This window comes from Haliaeetus leucocephalus, unplaced genomic scaffold, assembly GCF_000737465.1.
Source record: "Haliaeetus leucocephalus isolate CR32 unplaced genomic scaffold, Haliaeetus_leucocephalus-4.0 Scaffold151, whole genome shotgun sequence".
NCBI lineage: Eukaryota > Metazoa > Chordata > Aves > Accipitriformes > Accipitridae > Haliaeetus > Haliaeetus leucocephalus.
In genome coordinates this window covers 13,428,320-13,450,915 of record NW_010972587.1, presented here as the reverse complement: position 1 = coordinate 13,450,915, position 22,596 = coordinate 13,428,320, and the positions used below count along the sequence as shown (strand labels likewise).

Here is a 22,596-nt window from a genome sequence, read left to right as displayed (position 1 = left end):
CTAACTCCACTGTAACGAAGTAATTGCCCTCACTGCTTCACCCAGACGCCTGCACTAGACAAAAAAAGAGCGCTGTAAATAGTTTATATATTCCTGGTTTTGAATTCGTGTCTTCCCAGTGATCAAGGCGAAGATCCTGTCAGCTCATGACAAAGGCTCCCACGCAGAAGTCAATGTGAAGATCAAGAAAGTCTTGAAATCTACAAAGCTGAAGATCCTCCGGGGCAAGAGGACCCTCTACCCCGAATCCTGGACTAACAGAGGCTGCACTTGTCCCATCCTCAATCCCGGTAGGTTTGACTCCCTGAGCAGTACATCCCCACCACGTGTACACAGGTTTCATTCCCACCCCTCTGTCCCCTCATGCCAAGGAGCTGAGATTGCAGCCCGGTGTTGATCAAAAATTACTGGCTGTTACATCATTTGGATTCCAACAGCAATCTCCATCAAATTTGAGTTTTGTAGAGAAAAACTTGGTTCATTCTACAGACTTTCAAACATCTGATTCTCTTTATGAAGCATAATAACATTCTTACAGCTTTACCAGTCTCAGTGTGTTCCCAGAGGGAGGGAGGTACACATCACGCCACGACTACATGACATATCTTTTCAAAACTAATGCTAATTTGAATCCATAAAAGCACATTTAAGTCTAATTTGAGTCATGATATTGTATTGAAGTTCTAATCTAAACTCAAGGGAAGATGTCCCTTTGAAAGTAACACTAATTTGCATCTGCAAGATTTGGAAAAGTTTCTCTTATGCAGTGAGAGGAGAGCTTTGGCTTCACAGTTTTTTCTCATCTTCTTGTACTGAAATGGAGTATAACCAGTGGTGGCTAAACAGTGCATGCACTCTCCAGTATGGTTGAGGAGATGCAGACACAAGGTTTTCTTCAACAGAGCAAAACTAAGCTCCAGCTGACACACCTTTCTTTACAACTCCGAGATAAACCAACAGTTACCAACCAATTCAGATAAAGGAGGGTTTTTTCCATAAGGCGCACACATCACTTGGAAATCACCAATCGAAACATCAACTTCAGTGCTGAGATGTCCCTTACGTGTGCAGCACTGTGAACTTCTTTTGGGGGGAAAGGGCTGTCTGCGAGGCTGGATCACACAGACAGGTTATTCATTGATGAGGTGTTTGCAGTCTTCTTTCACCTCCACCGGAGGGACTGGCTTTGGCTTTGAAGGCACGCTGCCGAAATTGCACAGCCGTGGTCAGGAAGACTTGTCAGGTGCAAGGGTCGGATGAATCAGCAGCGTTAGGCAGGACTTTACTGTTTAAGTGCAGTAAGACTTTGCATGTTGGTAAAACACCATAAAGCTGTAATTAAACAGATACAGCTGTTTTCTTTTTCTGCGGAAAAAACAATGCAAACGCAAGCAACAAAAGCCCAGATGCCGCTGCCCGAATATGAACCTGGAGGAATGCCATGGAAGCTGTCGGACACCCACACTTGACACCCAGCTTTGTGACCCCACTAACTTCAGAGGAGCTTCACTGCTTTTCCCCAGCGGAGGAAAAGACAGCCGGAATCACCGAATCAATGAAGATCGCTTGAACACCAGCAGAAGGGTGGAGGTGCAATTGTCTTTAAGGACAATCCAGGCGTCTGACACATCAGGTGTTACTCCCTTGCCAGCTCTCATGATTTACACTGCAAAGCTTGGTGTTGTCTTGAAATGCAGCTGCTGGAGTCTAAGGCGTATAAATTATACTCAGCTTTCATGTTGGAAAGAAATTGTGAAGTTTGGTCCTAATGGGGAACTTGAAAACATCGAGTGCATCTTTAAGATCTAATCATTTCACAGGGGAAGAAAAAGGATCCCAGGTATTTTTTGAAATCTCATTATTTTCTTCAGCTACCACATTCATTTCTGAATGGTTGGCAATACTATATTAGCAGATTTAACCCTCTCTCAGAGTAAGAGCTTCTGACCTCCAGATGAATAAACCGACAACAGCCGGATAAAAAGTCAAGCTGACAGAAAACAATTTCCTGACATATAGCTATAAGGGAAATCACATCTCCCAAAAACATAGAGGAGATCAAATATAAAAATAAAAGAAAAAAAGACATGGTTTTATTCTGTTTCACCGTGCTAAAGGGATACCAAAAGGAGGTTAGGCTTTTAAAGGCTCTGGCAAGAAATAAAAGCTCCAAGCATTTATCAAATCTCTACGGGCTGTTTTCGGATTATAAATGTGCTTAAGTTCCTATGAGGGGATATTCTCTACCCTTGCACACCTTCCCCTCCACACACACCCACAGGGGCAGGTTGGGCTTCTTGGGGGGGACACTGAGCGGAAAGATTTAAAAGTTTCTGCTGTTTGCAAGGGAGCAGGAGCCCCTTCCCCTCCTCGGCTCTGCCCAGCCCAGACACAAAGAAGCAGAGAGCTGCCTGCCGGCAACGCAGGGCAAAACGCACAGTCTGAAGTCCTGGCTTGTGTCATCTCAGTCGTTTGAGTCATTTTAATTTTAAAATTCTTTAACATCAGGTTGAAAATCTAGAATATCTAGAAAGCCCTATGGAATCAGCAACCGCAGCAATATTTGCTTGCTCTCTGAGGGTGCATGCCACATTTCTCTCTTCTCAAGGGAGATAGATTTAGGAGCCCTTGAAAAGTCGTGCTTGTAGCAGCAGGATTGATGTGGCCAAAATGAATGTCTTGCAAAGGGCGATACTGCCACACACATATCCTGTGTGTACTTGGCAGAAGAGAGGATGTGTGTGCCCAAAAACTCAGGTGAAGTAGACAACAAATTGTACTGAATTAAAGAAAAACAAGCTTGACCTTTAACTAGGGGACACTCTCCCTTTATTCTGAACTACAAAATGAAAACGCGAGCAGATTCCCCGCTGCAGCCAGGATGGAGTGGGACGACTGAGAGCGCTGGAGAAGACCCATCTCCCCCAGGCTAGTTCGTTCCACCACGTGGTGCTCCCCAGACCCGTGCAAGGAGAAGGGGGTACGGGGGGGGTCTCGTGCTTGCTGTATCCCAAGCATTCTCCAGCGGAATGCTGGCCCTGGCAGGGAGCTCCTCCTGCCGTGGGAGGGCTTATCCTCCTTGTTATCCCCATTTCTGTCATGTTCGTGGCCCGTTTAGGCTGTTGGGATCTGTGGCAGTGTTTCTTTAGCTAATTCAAGCCAAAGGCTTCCCTCCGTCCCCCCAATTAGCAGTTATTGCCTGGCTCCAAGCGCAGACCTGGATGGCTGGGGCGAGCCCTGCGGCAGGGGACGGTGTTCCAGCCCTTTCTGGCAGCTCCTGGACACCAGTCGAGGCTTTGCCAGATGCTGCTGTCGTGTCCCTAAAACATCTGGTGGAGGCAGAACTTAATGCAGCTCTTCTCAGTGTGACTGCCACCCCCCCAGGCTCTTCTGGGGTGCTCGCACCGGCAAATCTAGTATTGCCTCTTGTCAGGGTCCCGTGTGCCTTTGCCTGCAAGGGGCCACTGGATATTTTGAGCAAGACACCGGCACTAGGTCATCCTGCACTGTCATTACTGGAATGTGTTGAACTGACCGATTTCCAGGCCCAGGTGTATTCAGGGAGGGCTGAGGCAGGTGCCTGCCAAATGAAGGTAATAGCAGTTCCCAAACGAGGTATAAAAACTTGTGGTGCAGCCCCCAGAGTTCAGCTTCCATTTATATTTATATACATTTATATATTTAGAAGCTAATAAAATCAAAGTTTGTATACTGCATCTCACTGACAGATGCGCCATGGGTCTTTTTTCCAGAGATATAGATAGAGATATAGATATACAGATATATGAGAGAGTCAATATGTATCAATATTTTTTTGTATAAGTGCTTTTTGACATGGGGCTAGATATCCAGGCTGATGCTGACTTTGCAGTGTCAGTAGGCTTCTTAAGCATGGTGCTGTGCAGTCCCTGACCACTTTGCTGGTTTGCAGGCTTGGAGTACCTCGTGGCAGGACATGAGGACATCCGAACGGGCAGACTCATCGTCAACATGAAAAGTTTTGTCCATCAGTGGAAGTCGGCTCTTGGAAGAAAGGTCCTGGAGATTTTGAAAAGAGACTGCAACTAGAGGCGCGCGACTGCCTAGGGCACTTCTTTATGCACAAAATGCAACAGCCTTCACAGAGAGAAGACCTCTAGGATGAAAACTGGAATGTAAGAAAATAGTGCCAAAACGTGTAGCGAGGCATTCAGAGTTGTAGGCGCTGTCTAATTTAACCCTTCCTGGCCAATGTTCATTCACTCGCCTGTAGCTTCCTTGCCGGGGGCTCGCCTGAGCCCACCTCATCATTATGTTGTGGGAAACAAGAGGAAGGGCCATGTTGGAGCAACTCCTATGAAGCCACCGATCGCCCCAGACTAAATTGCCACTCTAGAGAAGGAAAGAATGCCCATGAGCTACAGCTGAGAAGCAAACCACTGCTGCCAGTGCCACCAGCGCAGATCCTGGGCTACTACCAGAGGCTCCCAGTGGATACTGTGGGGAAGGCGGTGGGAAGATGCTGGCAGCAGCGTGGCAGTGACGACCGCTCTTTAGAAACACCCCGTCGTGTTAGGACACAGCAAAGAGAACCCAACGCCACTTGCTTTTAACCTGGTCACCCCGCTGAGGGTTTCAGGGGCTAAATTCTCTGCTGGTGCTGGCGAGGACGGAGCTGCTGGAGCGAATGGAATCCCTCTGCCTTGGCACAAGCGCGACGCAGGGCAGAGGCCGGCTGTCCACCCACTTCATGCCGCAGAGAAGAGCCAGGTCCGGAGGGTGCAGCATCCCTGAGCTTTTGTCCTTGAAGTGTTAAAAAATGAACCTAGCCCTAGTGTAAATATTTCAATGTATAAAGCACTTTACTGCCTGCCACTTCACGGTGCAGGAAGTCTAATTGTGTTGGGGAAAGAAGAGGTTGAAGGTGGCACATGAAAAAACTCCCTGAAACAGAAGCACTCCTGAAGACCCCCCCAGTTGGACGGCGTTAATGGTATAAAGGGAACGGCCAGCCTGGCACTGGCCACTCAGAGTATCTGAGGATGCAATCTGAAAGATAAAAGTATTTGCACTGAAGTCCCAGCTTCAGACCAGCACTTGGACCCCGTGGGCAGGACTCCAGCGAGATGTCGCAAACAGTGTGAGAAGAAGAAGAGACTTTGAGGTAAAAAATGCAACTGCCAGAGGAGAAAAACTCTGCCTGCAGGAAAAGGAGTGGGTGCGGAGAATGGAAAGGACTCGCGTTCGCGTATCACAACCCAGCGATTCATGGTGGGCCTGGAGTTTATTTTATTTTTATGTTAGTATTTAAAACTGAACATTTTATTTGTTTTCCTCTGTGTTATTGTTTGCAGTATATACACATTATACTTCCTCATTAACACCAGTATGGAATATAGAAGTTTACTGCAGTTTTCAGCACTAAAATATATCTTTTCTGTAAAGCATCTTTAAATCACATTGCAAAGAGTGTATTCTGTTCATGAGTGTGAGGGGAAAGAAAAGGAAGACATACAACACCAGAAAAGTCACAAGTCTACCAATCCACTTTACGTATGTGTTTTTTCTTGCAAGGTCCTGTGGACTCACAAAAAAAAAGTTACTATTTTGGTAATTTGTTTTTATATCTCATGTATGTAATAAATATAATATGATTTCAACATCTTCATCTCCTGTTACTGCTTACACCACTGGCAATGCAGACTTCATGCCTTCACTAAAGAGTGCAGCGAAGATGGTGCTGGGTGAGGAGAAGCTGCCGCGGGAGATATTTTCTTCTCTGGGAGGGTAACATTCACCATGTGGTGAAAAAGCCAAGTAGCATGGACGGCTCAGAGAAATCCCATTTCACCTCTGGTTTGGGAGGCTTCTAAGCTCTTCTTATAAAAAGGGGAATTGTACCTAAATATTTTCAGGGCTGGCCAGATCCTTGTATCCACACAGGCCTGATGGCTGAGCTGCAGAGCAGTTACCCATAAGAGCAAGCTGGGGACGGTGGAAATCAGGCTCACTCCTTACATTTGAAACTGTAAAGGCAAAGTGGTTAATTAGTGATTGCCGGGGCACCGCGCTGCAGCAGCACCCATCTCCCGGCGGAGGAGAGGGCAGGGAAAGGCTCCTGGTGTGGAGACACTTGGAGACTAAAAGCCTCCAATATCTCCATTTTGATTTAAAACTTGAGAGTTTTACCTGCTGGAGGTATTTTTAGCTTAATCTTATTTTAATGCCATTAAAACAACATTTGCAATGGCTCATGGATTAACGTGGCATCGTGAAAGCTGGAGGGCATGAGGGGAGAGGTCCGCAGTCCCGGCTGGCTTGAGCACCACAGGGAACCGGGATGGCTCCGGCGGCAGACGCTGCTTATGGCACCTTGTCTGAGCCCTCTCGTAGCCTTGGGTCTGGGCACTGATGGTTTTACAAAGGAAAGGGTTTAACTACCCTAGGGCAAATCTGCCCATGAGAGATTTCTGTGAGGGGATTTTGGCTGGAAGGAGAAATGTCCCTCTACAGAGAGGGCAAGCTGGATATCCCTCCATCCATATGAGATCACCTCACAGTGACAAGATGGCCAGCCAAGCCCTTCCCAGTGAGAAAAGCTTGTTTGGACAGTAAATCTTTGCAACTGAGCGAGTTTATGGAAGCAGCCTGCTTGGTTTATCTGTTTAATCCCATCTGTTACATGTATGAGAATAGGATGTCTGTCCCTACCCACCCGAGGAGGAGATTTATCACCTGACAACTCCAGGAGTACCAATGCCTTGACCAGTCCAGCTGTGTGACAAAAATTGCTGGCAGGAAAACCAACCTGGTCATCATCAGAGTTGGCAGCAGCATCCACAAAAGGGTCTTTTCTTCCAGACGTACCCCCCCGGCCTTACAGACAAGAGTCGCTGATGCTGGCAGCTGCCCAGAGACCCAGCAGCCCCTCTCTGGACTGTGCTGGTCCTGGCAAGAGGAGAGCAGAGGTGAGTGCCGCTGGGGTTTCAGGGACCAAATTGGTGATGGTGGCACCGGGAGCTGCAGCAGCTCTCCCCAGAGCATCCCTCATGCTTCACCTGCACATAAAGACCTGAAGAAAGCACGGTAGGTAGAGTCTTCAACCATCCCGGCTTCCAACGCAGGAGGCTAGGTGTAAGCAGTGGCTGGGGGTCAGTGATAGGGGCTGGGGCTGGCTGGCAGAGCCCCCACGCTCCTGGTTGTGCGTCAGCATTGCAGGAGTGACTCTCGGCTGGTGACGTGCTCTTGGTTTGGGGGAAGTAAAGCCGGTGTCTTGGAGCCAGCTACCACCACAACACAGACCCTAAGTATACGTGGCAGAGTCCTTCCAGTGTATCGACATAGGATCCAAATCTGTATTCCCCCGAGGCACTCGCAGAAGTCCTCTTTCGCTCTTTCTGGTGGGTTCGCACATGAGCTCTCAGCAGGGGCTTTGGAGCAGAGCGGGGAACACCCAGCCCCAACAACAAGTTTTCAGTCCCTCTTTGCACCCCCCGAGCCCAAATCCTGTGCCGTGAGGGTGGTCAGGACCAGGCACTGAGCCAAATACAGAACACTGCTGCGCCAGCGAGGGTTTCTCCACTGTCCTCTGCCACCACTGCTGCTTGTGGAAGAAAGCAAGATGAGCCACCCAGATCTGCCCCTTAGTTTTCGCTAACCTGAAGCCGGGTGCTTGGAGGAGGCTGTACTCAGAGATGTCCCACATCGTCCCTCAGAGAGGTCACCTTACGCACCCGACTGCTCGCTAGTAAACATCTCCAAACGGGGGGAGTGCCAGCTGTGGGATGGGTACCATTGCCCAGCCTGTGGAATGGGTACCATTGCCCAGCCCATTCATCAGGAAGCAGGAGGTGACCTGACAGAGGCATTTTGATGAAACATCTGGTTTTATTCTGCTAAAGAGCATTTTTTTCTCTTCGGACCACCTCAACAGACACCAGCCATGCCTACAGGCTGCCAGGAGGGATGGGGGAGAAGTTGCCTGCAGCCCCGGCCGCATCCTTCCCTGCAGCCCTGTAGGGCAACTGGGCAGCACATGGAACCCAGCAACATGTCCCCCACCTCCCAGGAGCTGCTACTGGTGGAGACCTCCTCTGTCCTCGACACCTCCCAGACCAAAAGCCACGGCAAAAGCTGGGAGAGGGCTCAGGACTGTGCCGGCTGCTCGTGCATGGGGCCCATTTGTCCAGCCTTTGCTCGCCCCAGAGGAATGTGATCTTGCAGTCGCAGTGGAAAATTACAGGCGTGTTTAATATAGTTGCTCCGGCAGGCTAAATCTTCTGGGATATGACCATGTTGCTGAGAATGACTGAACATCTGGTACTACCGGCCTGCCTAAATGGAAAGCCGGGCTGGTATGGGTAAACATAACAACTCGGGAACAAATAGCTGCAGTGTTTTGGGGGTTTTTTTAATCTTTATTTTTAGTTATCGTATTGACTTCAGTATCAAGACTGGATAGAATAAACATCTCAAAAATGTCCGGTGGCTGCTGCCCCAGCATCCAGAGGAGACATCTCTCTGATAAGGCAGGAGGAGATCGGCTGTCTGTGGGTCTTCTGGGCTGATGTGTTGATTTTTCGATGACGGTGTTTTCAAAGCATGCCCTTGCCCAGAGGTCACAGCTTCTTGCAGCTCTTTTCCCACAGTTCAGCACAGAAACATCATGAATGCCTTTTATTGCTTCAAGGGAAGGCAGTGAGGCCTCGGCAAGCCTCACAGGCTGGGAAATACACTATATATGGGAAATTTGTTGGCATATTGAAAATGTTAGTGTGGCCGAGAGGCCAACGTGCCACTGCAGGCATCAGGAGAGCTGTTCTCTGTGCCCAGCCCAGCTCCAGGTTGTGCCCTTCTCCTCACTTCTCCATCACTCTGGTGGGTCCTTTGGAGCAAAAATAATGCTAGGCTGCTTGCAGGTGTGATGTGCTCACGGGTGTGATGTGCTCACGGGTGTGATGCGCTCATGGGTATGCTTAAGCCCAACTGATGCACGTGGCCCAGGGAAAATTTTGTCATGCCCAAGCCTTGTTCCCTGCAATGCAATCTGCAGTTCAAGGCATCTCCAAGCTTTACCTGGACGCTTTCTTAGTGGTAGAAGATGTGTAAAAGAAGTTTATTGGGGTGCTGAGAGGTCTAAGGAGGGTATAGGTGTGGGTGCAGGTGTAAGTGCGTTCCCATGGGACAGCTCGCTGCTTCATTTCCCAGATTGTGTTTTCTCACATCTCTGAGCTCCCCCTGACCAGGCAGGTTGCCCACACTGCCCGCATTTCTTTCTTTGGCCTCTTCTCTCAGTCTTAGACATAGAATATGTATACACTTATTGAGCAGAAGACATGGATTTTAAGTCACCTGGAAATCAGGGCTGGCAAAAGGCCTCAGATCTGTGTGAAAATTGCTGAGAAGAATAAATTGCTTCCTAAAACCATTAGCGAAGTTTCCCTGAGCTGACTTGCTGTGGACGTGGATATGCACCCTTTTAGCAGGTGCAAAACGCGGTCCAGCCCCAGGTGCAGGACACACGCTGAGGTACTGAAACACAGGAAAACCAGTTCAAAACCAAGCAACCGTCCATTAGGCTGGTGTTTACCTGGAGTAAAGAACATTCCTCACTGTATTTCCCATGACTGATTCACACGTCATCCCCATCTGGTTCAGTAGGTGATATTTCTAAGATTATAACCTTAAAATATATACCTGTAAAAACCATAGTTGCTCTCTGTGCCTGCTCTTCATCGGAGCTCTCCTTTGTTTGCATCAGGTGCAACTCGCGTCTGGACCTTGAGCGTTTGTGCAACCTCCATGTGGTCAAACCTGCCGCATAATCTCTACTTGGGCTTTATCTGAGTAACACCTGTAGGAGAGAAGGAAACGTTATTTCAGGTACACAAAGAAGGACTTGAGATTCGCCCTACCTAACGTGAGGTGTCGGTGGTCGTGCAAGGATCCCCTGATCCCATCAGGGTTGCAGAAGAGACCCAGGACCACCCCGAGGGGTTGTTACAATGGCCCGACTGCCCCGCAGGGGCAGGTCAGGGGGCAAGAAGATGCACAGGTCCTTTTGTAGCTCAGAGAGCATCACCAAGATGTGGGCAAATGCAGGGACAAGGGACCCCGGCGGTGGGAGATGAGGAAGGCTCAGCCATCGCTGCCATCGCCCCTTGCTCGGCATGGCCACCCAGACCCGATCAGCCCCTTCGCCCAGAGAGCTGCAGTGAGGGGGGGTCATTTCTTGATCTGTCCTCAAAAAGGGCCCCAGTGCCGCTGGGGTGACTGGAAGAGGGAGGTTGATTCGAGGGAGCCCGAGCCTGGTGACTGCAACGCATGCAGGTAGCAGCCGCCCAAGGAGTTTGAAAACTCTCACGCGGAGCTGTGTGTGCAAACTAGAGGTGCCCAGAGCCGCTCTGCAGTGCGAACAACCCCCATCTGTGCCGTCAAACGCCTCCGAAACAGACATTTCGGTAGGGATGCCGGCCCTCGGCAGAACCAGAGCTGGGGGGTCAGGAGGGGACGAAGTGGCACGGGCCAGAGCTGTGTCAGGAGCCATGCTAACAACTTGGCAGTGCAGATGATCACCTTCCAGTGCCTGGAAAAGTTCTTGAAAACTATGTCATTTATTCGCATGTCCGTACCTCCAGAGAAGCAGCACATCCTGCCCCGTGACTTGGCCCCGGCCGCAGCCAACAGCTACAAAGGCAGGAGGAAAAAAACAACAACAAGAAAACAGAAGCCAAGTTATGCAGCAGAGCGGGGGGGGGCGGGGGTGGAAAATATTTCCCTGGTCACGGCGGGTGACTGGCAGAAACCCCGAAATGCACTGTAAATACAATGCGACACAGCACGGACAAACAGCCGGTCCTCGGCGTGACACCCCACGGCAGCACGCCGGGAACTGGGGACGGTGGTGGTGCCGGTGGGACGGACCAGCACTCCCAGTCCTGCTCTGGGACGTAAACAGGACACCCCACCCCAGGGCTGATGATAGCCATCAGCTGGACAGGGCAGAAGAGGAAAGAGGCCGGGTCCCCGCTGCGTCCCGCTCACCTCTGAAATGACAGAGCAATATTCCAAATGACAAAAATACAAGCAATATTGCAAAGAGCTTGAAGACCGAAGGCTGAGAGGAGGAGAAAACCCCGGGGGACTTCTGCCGCAGACTGCAGTGGGGTCTGCTCCCTCACCGGTGCTTCGTGCTGGTGACTATTTAACTTAGACACATTAAAAGCAGTAACGACCGAATTCTTCTGAGAAAAAAAGGACTTATAATTGGATAATGGCCACTGAGCATCAGTAGCTGGGTTGCCTAATGCCTGAAGGAAAGCATGAGAATTTTTCTTCCACCCACAGACCTATTTGAAGCTGACAAGGTCCTGCTCTCTGCAATTCCCATTAATTTTACTGCCAGGCTTCAAGATTTATGACAGCTTTGTCTGACATTCATGTAGCAGACAGGTATTGTTACATGCCGACATAACCCAGGTAGCAGCCACGGGTTGTTCTCTACAAATGACTGCACTCCAGTCAGCTTTGGAAAACTCCCAGCTTTTGTACAGGGAAATATTAAATAAATGAGAATCACTTTAAATTCCAGTCTGCCTTTCCACCCTCAGGGAAGCCCTACACATGCCAGACAACAGGGATTGCTGCTCATCCTGTATTCAAACAGCAGGCAAGCTTAAATCCTTAGAAATCCTTGAATACCCGGCAGATGATGACATAAACCGAGGACATACCATACCTGTCATTTAAACCCTCCATGATTTGGAAAAAATCAAACACGCAGCAGTTATATTAGCCAGGAGCAAAGGAGTAACTGGCGGGCATCCTCATTCTTCTCCTTCCAGGACTCCGTTTTCTCTAGCTGTGCAGAGTCTTTTTTTTTTTCTCTAGATAATGTCCAGAATAGAGAAAACAAATAGAACTAAAATAGGAACAGTACAAGAGAAAATACCATCAGGAGTTCCTGTTCACAAGGCTATCCTGGCATTTATCTGGGGCTGTTGACATATTTAACAGCCATCCGGTCTCCGCCAGCTGGATGCCAGCTTCGAGCTCAAATCCACAACCGAGATAACTTCTTGCTTCATGCTACAATTTCTGCACTGTTCTTTTTCCTCTAGCTGAGTTAGCAGCGTAGGGTATCCTGAGGGACAGCTTATCCAAAGGCACCCTGAAAAATAAACCTATATGGCTAATCCCTGAGTTTCCCTCACGTGGGGAAGCAAGGATTTTGCTTCCATGTTATGTTAAGGATGTTTTTTTCCCAGTGAATTGCAATGAAGAAAGCCTGTTGCTTTGCTGGTGAAGGACTGTGAGTGTTACCATGATTTTAGTATAGTTTCTGAAATCTTCTGAATGTTTCTTCATTATACTGAGGAAACATTTTCATTTTAATTATCTGTAGTCCATGGAGATACATCCATGGAAAAAGGCTGGGGAGTAATAGGACCATAGTCTTCCCAATTCCTCCTCCCCAGTAGGTGCAGCAATGGCACCCAGCTTGTTGGTGGAGGCTGGTACTGGGTTATACTAGATGCTGCCCAAAGAGGTTTTCCCCCAAAGACTGCAGGGTCTGAGGGCTCCAGGGAGACCAGAGCTTGTGGGAGAAGCATTGTCCCCCTTGTCCTGCTTGGAGGATTTTATTTTCCTTCCCTGGCGTTACTCAGCAGCAGAGCAGGGCTGGGCTTTCATGACCAGCAGCGCTCTCGTGGTGGGACCACCACAATTCTCACTTGCCGCGGTCCTGACACAGATTTTGCGGAGGGTCGACAGCCCGTCCCCCCCACCAGCAGACCACCATCGAGCAGCAAACGCCCCGGGGCAGGGACAGAGCCCCCCGGGTGGCTGAAGGAACCCAAGTCCCGGGGAGCATGTGTGCTAGCACCCAGCCTACTCCCCTTGCTGCTCCTTGAATAAACGCTATTTTAATAATGAGCCAGAAAGGTTATCGACTCATCCTTTCTCTTCCAGTTAAGGAAATGAATTGGTCAATTATCTTAAGCATCACATAACTCAAAAAAACCACAAAGATTCCTGTCAAGGGATCCACTGTGCTGCCCGTTAAAAACTGAGAAACAACCTTCAGGTATCAGTTCCCAGCCAACATAGCATTTGTATTTGTTATAATTAGATACTGGTTTTGTTGCTGCACAGTCCTGCAGTTACGGTACTTTCCACTGTAAACCCACTCGAACTGTGTGACTTGGCCAATGACTCTGACCTTTTCTCATCAATGAAATACAAGTTATTTTTGAGAGCGCTGGTGCCTCTGCGTGCTTTGTTTCCCTTGATGCTGTCATGCAACCATGATTACTTTATTAAGCAGAGGGGGAAATAACAACAGTGGCCTATTGTAGTATATACTGGGAAAGAATTATTTTTTTTTAATGCACGTGGTACACAAAAAAATCCATTCTGACTCTGTATCATGTTATGTGACAACAAGAGAAGGAAGAACCAGAGACAGCTACCCTTCCCGTGCAAACAGACAAAACATAACACAGTGAATAAAATTTCTCCTTGACCATGCCTCCCTCTCATTCACAGCCTTGGAGCCCTCCGGTAACTTCAGCTGCCGATAACAGTGACAGCTCTGCCTGGGATGATGGTGAATTCCAGGTCCCCGTGCCGTGCCCATCCCTTCAACACTCGCTGCCTTGGGAAGGTCCCTCCTGGCACTGGCTGCTGTCACATCCTTCGCGCAGGAACGCCACGGCGGGTACTTAGAGCTGGTCATCTGCCGCAGTCGCAGCGGCTCGACACACGTTTCAAGGCAGCCTCGCACATGCAGAATTCCTGCTGGGGGACATCCCTGCAGGCAGCAGGGGCTGCTGGCAGCCCCCACCCATGGGTGCAAGGGCAGCGCTGGTGCTGAGGGTGAGCACGGGATGCTCTGCTTTTGCTGGGTGGTGGGGTGGCGGGGCCCTTCTCCAAACCTGTGACTGCGAAAACACAGAGACAGAGAAGGAGATGAAGTGATAATAAGGTCCAAATGGGACAGAGCGGATTGCTGTAGGCAGAAATGCCCCCGTTATGCGTGAGTACCATGCATGGGAATTGTGAGCTTCTCGGAAGAGAGTGTCTAAAAATATCCTTTTAAAAGGAGAAGAAAAATGGCAGGCATTGGTTGGTGGCAAGGAGAACTTATAGGAAGACATCGAGTATGGCAAACAACCTGGAAGTGGGCAAAAAAGACAACTGCTCAAAAAACCACCTCTAATAACCTAGCAGGAGCTGGTACCCAAGGGCTCGAACACTTCAAATTGCTGAATATCCGTAAGTCTTGTTTTGCTTTCCATTACAAAACATTCAGTCACGTTACAAAACGCTGAAAGCTTGCAGTTCATGTTTAGTAAGCACTTTCCTTGGCGGTTATGAAAGGTGAACACGCACAGGGGAAACTGAGCAGCAGTCTCAGCACAGGTGCCCAAAGACTTGTCTTTTTTTTCAACTGTCCCTCTCGATTTAGTAAAAAGTGTCACTCCTTGACGTGTACCTTCTTTCACCTCTTCCCTTAGCCCATCACAGACACAAGGCTGATACGATAACCCTCCAAACCACAGCTCCCCAAAGGCAGAAATGGTTTCGCCCCCACCACGATCTGACCCCGCTTGGGTCAGGGGCCGGCTCCTGCCTGCAGCCAGCTGGGCGCCAGCTGGGAACGATGCCCACAATGGGAACACTGGGCTGACTGGCATCTCGCCGGCCTTGCTCCCGGGCAGCCGAGGGCAGAGCTCAGCTCCTGGGGTTGAGCGCCGTGCCGAAGGTCCGCAGGGCGAATTGCACCGCGCTACCTGGCGCTCCGCGGGAGGCACGGATGTGCGGCCGTGGGGCCACAATTTACATTTAAAGAATTAATAAAAATTCCAGGCCAGAGTGCTGCTGTGGGGTTTATAACCTTGACATTTTTTTATCACCCCCTGGCTTGTTCCTTTTTCCCTTTATAACCAAACAAACCCATACAAATTAGTATTTGAAAGTATGCAATTAGCAAGCTGCTCCTGCAGCTATGCAGTTCTCCTGCCACCCAGTTTCCCAATGGGAGGAAATCAACAAAAAAGAACAAAGAAAAGAATTTGCTGCCTCATATTAATGACTGCTGTTTGAGGACAGCATTTGTATTTTAAATGAATAGCTTGCTGAGGACAAAAAGGTCACAACTGCATTTTATGGTGGCAATAGAATAGCAAGAGGACAGAAGAAAGGCGAAAGCTGCGAGCAGACAGGCGGAACAACACGCTCTGCTTGCTCGAGAGGCTGGGACCAGCGCCCGGCCACGCTGAGGCCACGCGTTCAGGAGTCAAAATACGGGCACGGTCCTGCAAGGTGGTGAGGACGGCGGTGGGAGGGAGAACGCTCACCTCCCAGCCAAGTCAATGAGCTCTGCGGCACACAGCGTGGTTCCAGAACGATCGGCTCAGCCCCGTGATCCCCGCCAAAATCCCTCCTTTCTGCGAAGCCGTATGGATCTATCTCCTTGCACATGGAATTTTTTGCATCAGCTCTGACATCCTGAATGCACTTTGTCCCCCAAGATGCTGCCTGTGAATATGCAACAAGACCCTGCCAACATCCAGCAAGAAAGCTGTGTCGAGTGCAGCTACCTGGGAATGTGCCCTTTGCTACCCTAATGCCTTCAAATTGCTCAAAGTTAAATCTAAATTGAGAAACCCAAATGAAACCTGATGCTGGTTCAAGTTATACTGCAAAACTCCAGCCCTTATCCATGGGTATTGATCAATACTTTCAGGAGAACTCAGCCTGCCGGCTCTCTGAGGCTTCAAGATAAAGATGAGCCAGTATGGGACTATTTTAACCAATAATATGGAATGAGCATGAAAGAGCCGCACCACGACTGATGATAAAGCTAGCCAGAAAGGAAAGCCAAAGTGTCCAAAAGGGCCCTGGGATCCCTGAGGTGGACATCCCATCGGGGTGTTACCTGAGCAGAGCAGAACAGCCAGCTTATAGCCAACTTCTGCAAAGCTGTCGAGAGGAGTAAGAGGCTTCTCCAAGCACAAGGGCTTGTGCCACTACCCTTTCCCGGTGTGAAGCAGACCCACAACCCCCCTGGGCCACAGGGACCGACTGGATCCCCCCCAGGGCTCTCCCTGTGAGGTATACAGCTCACTGCCGGGGTGCCAGGTCCCTGGGCGAGAATTGCCACGCGGGGCCCTGGCACCCACAGTCTGTCTGCCCTCCCCTGCGTGTTTTGCTACCGGGCTTCACCTGACCTCCCAGGGAACCTCCTTGCTGCTTTGGACTGCGGCACTGGGGCTGTGCAGCTTTGGCGAGGGTCAGGCCATCAGCGAAATCACGCTGGTATGCCGCCAGAGAGGAGGCAAAATCCAGCACCTTTCCTCCACCATCCCTTTCTATTTCCAGAGGTTTTATTCCCGGCGCTCTTTGGTGCCCTCTCCTCCTCCTTCTTGGGTTCCTTCCTGTTGCTGCTGTCACCTCCCGCTCGCTGCACATCTCCTGGCTGCTTTCCCCGGTGCCCACAGCAGCCACGGGGGTCCTGGCGCGTTTGCATCCATTCAGGGTCTTCCTTGGAGGACAGATGTCCTTCTTGCCCCAGCCTCGCTGCAGCTCTGACTCCAGGGCAAAGCTTTTGAGGAAAAAGTAGGATAAGTTAAAGCTGAGTGACTGCTGAGCTCTCTTATTGACTATAATAAGACGGAGAATAACGTTTCATTAAGTGCATGTTTCTGCCAGTGTAACAAGCCCTTACCTGCAATCGTGTGTGAAGCACAAACGGCCTACAGGCATCGCACCTGAAGGAAAAATTCCAGTCCCTTCAATAACGTATTAACATTTTTAGCATACATTCAAAACGTTTAATGCAGTACGAAAAAACACATGTTCTGGTCTCAGCGGTGTTCACAATCTGTAAGAGACAAGAAGGAAGGCTGCAGCTTTCCAGCGGTGACTTCCTGGTGTGCATTCTTCTTTGAAATGTTCAAGCCAGGACAAACATCAGAAAATCAGCTGGAAAACAAGGACAGCCGAGCAAAAAAATGCACCTTTTGAGCCAGAGTAGTTCTGAACATATTCCTGGAAAGAGTGACTGTAAAGCTGTGAGCCAGATAAAACTGGTCCTCTGCCACCCTGACCCCCACACCCCAGTGCTTCTGCTACCACCATATTACCCAGCGGCTCAGAGATGCCTGAGAATCACTCTTGGCTTCTCTCCAGGCACTTTGGCTATGGAAAGGAGTAGCTAAAAACATATCTCTTTAAATAGGTATTCCCATGGTACAGGTTAGTCCTTGTGTTGAGTAGAGCTGGCAAATAACCCTGCTCCGGGCAGGGAGGGGTGGGAAAAGGTGTTATTTCAGGAATCTTCATCTTGTAGGACCAGCAGGCTGTTAATAGTGTATATTTGGCTGTGACAGAGCTGAAGGGAAAGGGGTGCTGGTGTTGGACAGGGTGCAGGAGCGGGAAAGGTGATGGTCCTTTACCGCTTTGTCCTCCCACGGCAGCATCCGACGTGCCGTGCAGAGTCCTGGCTCCAGTGTCCCCAGCGCCGGCGGCCAAGTACGACCGGGATGCTTTGCTCTGAGCCTCCGCACAGACCCTCGCTGGCTGCGTGGAGCACCAAATGCATCTGCAAGAGCAGTTGAATGGTTGTCACAGCTTCAGCAGCAGTTGCTGGGTGTCCCCAGGGGCTGGGGGGGACCGGTGACAGTCGGGCATGACCTGCGGGCTGGGTCCCTGTGTCCCTTCTGGCTGATGGAGTCTCCTGGAAAATAGGTGGCATCCTGTCACATAGCATTCCTCTCCTCCCCGAGCCCTGCCACAGGCTTCTGGAAGCAAAACAGCTATTTTGGCCTTGATTTTTCAATTCTTCTTACCTTAAACCTCTACCCTTAAAGTCCCAGGTCATTGCTGACTTACAGGTATCGATAGGAGAAAGGTGCATGGGTACAGTTAAACCACTTCAGGGATGCAACTTGCAAAGACGACTTAGGTTTTTGCCTTTTTTCTGTGCTTGTACCAAGGTTTCACCAACCCACAGCCCAAAGGTCTGCCTGTGACATCTTGAAATATTCTGCATTAACTGTGCCAAAGTTCAGCAAGACCAAATTGCCTGGCACAAGCAAGACTGGAAGCGGGAATTCTTGAAAAATGCTAATAATGTCTCATAATTGAACTATTTTTCCCTTAGCTGGGAAATCATTCTGCTTAAAATAGAACAGGCAGAGAGATACAGAGAAACTTTTTAGCAGTCCCCGAGCCACAGGACACGAGCAAATTTTGTTCTGTTTTGGGGCGTTTTAGAAAATCCTTTCAGCCTTTGTGCCTAGGTGAGCTCTCCATTTTGCAGAACGGAAAATACAAAGATTGCTGGCCTCTGGTTGCACTTTCAGCCTCTGTACTGCCGTGGAGATGGAGACGTGCAATTTGCATCTATTTTCCTCCACACTGCATTAATGTGAATGAAATACATTCGCGGTGTATAAATAGTGGACTTAGCACAGCAGCCCTGCTTGCCTGAATAAGTCTTTTAAGCTCCTCTGCCCTTTCTGCCCCACGGCTGCATAGATAAATAAAGAAAAGGCCTTATTATATTTGCAGTGGCTAAAAGTAAAGGTCTTTGCTAAATCAAGTAAACTAAGCCTTCAGACTTGTCCCCTATCACTTGCTGCTTCTTAAATCCCTTGCCTTAGGCTCTATAACCTGATGGGAGAACACTATTCTGGGAGAGCGTTAAAGCTGGAGACGCGGTTACTTACTGACAACGGTGGGGTCTTTGCCAGATACGAAGCCCAAAGTCTCACAGTTGATGTGCTGCAGCCTCCTCGATCGCATAAATAGACAGACAGTGCTTTATTCAGGGCTTTTTTTATAGTTGCCGAGATGTTGTTAAAAGGGAGAGAGAATCTGTGACAAATTTTCACAGGAAAACACTTGGAAGCCTGTTGGGTTTGAACATGGTCGGTTGGGATATAATTGTTTGGGGGGTAATCCTGGAAGAGGACAAACCAGTCACCCCTTGCTAATTATCCATCCATCCATCCATCCATCCAGGTGAGGGCTGCCATGTTTTTGGAAATTAAAAAAGAAAGGAAAGGGGGAGGAAAGACTACTCCACCCCAGCAATGCTTTCTTCCTCCTGAATCCCACGTCCTTCTTGCCCCAAAGCCCCCGGTTCCCATCCCACGTGCTGCAGAGCTCAGGCTTGCCCCTCACATCCATCTCCATTCCCCCCAGGGATGTCGAAAGTCCCAAATCGCTAACGAGACCTTGCCTCTCCCTTGTCCCCTGCCACTATCTGGAGTCCCTTGAGCTACACTGGTCCTCTCCGCAGGAGAAGTTTCCTTTCCTTTAAGGAATGAGGGGAACAGCGAGGGGGGACCTGGACCCCCAGTCCTGTGCCCTCAGCCGCTCGCGAAGTGTTCGGGAGTCAGAAGACCATGGCAGAGGAGGGGATGGGTGGGATGAACACCCGCAGCATCCCTCGGGAACTCTCTGGGAAACATGCAGCTTCCCCAGGATGCTTCAAACGCCACTCTTCAGATTTAGATACCTAATGGCTAAATGGAGCTCTTGGTGGTTTTGACAGAAGGTGGGTGCCTGGTGCCACCCCCAGGTAGCAACCAGCATCTTTCTCTCCTCACTCCTGGTGCCTTTCAGCTTAGCGCTGCTCCCAGCAAATCCTGGCAAACCTTTGGGTTTGCAGACTCAGAGCAACCAAAATTTACTGTTCACACCTGGCTCGTATCACGCTCCTCTCCTCGCAGAAATAACCCTGTGGCCATAAGCCTTCAAGGTGCTCAGCTCCCCATCAGACCAGAGCGTGCAGCGCAAAATAAATTCAGTCCATTTTTTAATATCATTCCAGTAATTCCTTAGGGGATGAGCCCGTCTCGGTGTGCGGGCAGACAAAGAGCCAGCACTAATGCAGGGCTTCATCCTTTCCACGCTCGCTGTCCTTACAGCAGAAATATTCCTGCTGTGCTAATGGGATTAAAAAGATGGGTATCCAGGCACTAAGAATTAAGAGAATTTGGGTTCAAAACATTGTTGAGTTTTCTTTTGAAATGGCTGCATAAATGCATGAATTATTAGCAGATAGAGATTGAAAATTCCACATTAATAAACACAAAAATGGACTTGGCACTTTTTCTTAAACTAAAATGTTATGAATGTAGCGGAGTTTATTTGTAGGCCAAGGCATTATCATAACAGAACATAAACTTTTAGGGCAGCTAGTTATCTGGCATAATAATTCTGTCTTTACTCATTAACAAACATCAGCAAATCCGTGCTGTAGCACCAATATTGGGAAGTGTCGGGTACAGTGGCTTCTTTGTGAATGGACAGTCTTTCTCTGAGAACTGGACCACTGGTAATTAATTATCTCAGCGTCTTTGATCTATTTACTTTGTGCATATTTCATCTGTTTTGGTTTGTTACTTGCATTTCAATGATCTCTCACATTACGGAGCAATTCCTTCAGTTGGGAAAATTGCCTTCCCCTTTCCCATGGGAGCATAGCAGTGGACTAGCCATTCCTCAGAGAGGACAGGTCCATTTTTTACTTCTGTGAGCATGACTGCACTGATTTAAGGAATCTGCCCGTATACAGCTGAGGAATTCAGTTTGCTCTTATGAAGCCTCTGTGTGCATTTATAGCAAACTGCAAACTCTCTTTGGGCTGCAAAGCTATTTGCCTGCTCTCTCGGTTTTAAAGGTAAAATGGTAGGCAGAGATGGCAAAGGATCACTGTCACTGAAGATCTGTTTCTTACTCATCAAAAGCAAGATCATCTCTATTTCTAACTACTGATTAAACACTTAATTGCATTTAACACAATAATTACAGCAAGACTGAGTGTGTATTTGATTGACCTCAGATTTTCCCAAGAACAATTTTATTCACTATTACATGTTGTGAACTTCAGCTCAAAATCAAAGGATTAGTCTTTCTTTTTTTTTTTGCCATGACAGACAATAAACCCATGCTGATAGCATGGGGGTCAAATATCCCATTCCTTCTATCTCCCTCCCCCAAAAACCCCTTGAAATCGGTGTGGGGTTTTTTCAGATGATTGAGGTTGGAACAGTTTGGGAAATGTTCAATTCCTTCCTTCCACAGGCTGTTATTTCTGAGTATCTGATGTTTTATCTTTAACAATTTATGTTATTGTATTATACATGACAGTAAAAGCAGACTTGAGGAGGGACTAGCAAATAATTTATGTATTTTTGGTTTCCATTCTTGAAAAACAACATTGAAAAAGGCACAGCAAACAACTTTTAACTGGAACTGTTAAAATCAAATCAGAGCTAATTTTGCATCCAAAAGCTATGGCAGAATCCAGTTTGCTATAACCCTGCCCATTCCCGTACAAATCAGTACCTTTTCTTGGACAAAATTAGCTTTAGGTTGATCTATACTGGAGAAATTGAGCTCAAGACAAGGAGAAGCTAAGGGCCCATTACCAGAAGACAAGTTCTGTCACCTCGTCGCTGCAGGAGAGGGAGAGCCGGGCTCTGCTGAGGACGCCGGAGCGCAGGGTCGGCGAGCACGGGGAGCAGTGTGCTCACCCAAACATTCACGCCTTGTGTGGGAAACACGATGGGACCTCACTCTCTCCCCTTGCCGGAGCAGGGGGGGACTCACGCAGCCCAGAGGTTCATCACCAAATATTGGTAAAATAGGACAAACCCAGAATCAGCAACTTGAACTAGTATCAGTCCTGACTCAAAGCTCCCTTCTGGTTTTCATGATGCGCGAAGCCAGATTTTGCTGCCCCGGCTAAAGCACATCTAATTTATGCAGAGGCACTTATCTAGCAAACCCCTAAGGCTGCAGTGATTGTGGGAGGTTCACGAGAACTTTATTTTCTTAAAACCTAAACTATACCCAAAGAGATTCTGCAGTACGTTCGGTGCACAGACATTTTTCTCCAACACCAGGGGACAAATCTTCCCAGAGCACGCTCGAACCTCTTTGCTTGGTAGCTTCAATGACAACAGAAATAGCTTTTGAAGCTTTCTCAGTCTGATGGTCTGTTATAGCACAGCCCGGAGAGCACAGGTCTTTGATTTCTATGAAAGCAATTCACACTCTACGGTTGGAGACCAGGGGTTTGGTCTCCTGCTCTTGAGCCCTGCTGTGGTTTGAACGTGAGCCTGCTTCTGTGCTCCAGCGTCACACTGTCACCAGTCGGCACTGGTGTTTGTCTCCCTCTGTGGTTCTTCTTCCAGGAGAGGCCGAGATTGACTATTTTTGCCCTCTAGGGTGATACTGGGACACAAACAACATTTGCTCTCTCTTCAGTTTTTATTGACTGAACAGCTGCCCTTGAGCTGCGTCATGAAGCAAATGTATTTGTCTGACCTAATGAAAGCATGAAATGTACGCTGTATTGGACAAAGAGCATAGCAAAAGGATGTTCTCACAAAAAGATGTTTGGGGCTTGCTTTGAGCCACCGTGATGCCCAGGCAAAGGAGGGAAGAAGAGGCATCCCACCAGCTCTCCCGGCTCTGGAGCCGAAGCTCACGGCCAGCTTTGGGGTTGTCCTCTCCCCAGCGGCCCCACCAGTCCCTCAGCAGTACCTTGGGAAGCAGCAGCCTCCACAGCTCTAATCCTCTTTTCCCCTGGACCTA

At 48.9% G+C, this 22,596-nt stretch overlaps 1 protein-coding gene across 1 annotated transcript in view; it reads left to right on the top strand.

Moving 5' to 3' along the window:
* The window catches only part of NTN4 (netrin 4), a 43,910-nt gene extending 39,842 nt beyond the window's left edge, over positions 1-4,068 (top strand). Inside the window, exons 9-10 of the mRNA XM_010561982.1 lie at positions 120-290; positions 3,932-4,068. Coding sequence (XP_010560284.1) covers positions 120-290; positions 3,932-4,068 — 308 coding nt within the window. The remainder of the gene's footprint in view (positions 1-119; positions 291-3,931) is intronic.
* Positions 4,069-22,596: the final 18,528 nt, after the last annotated feature.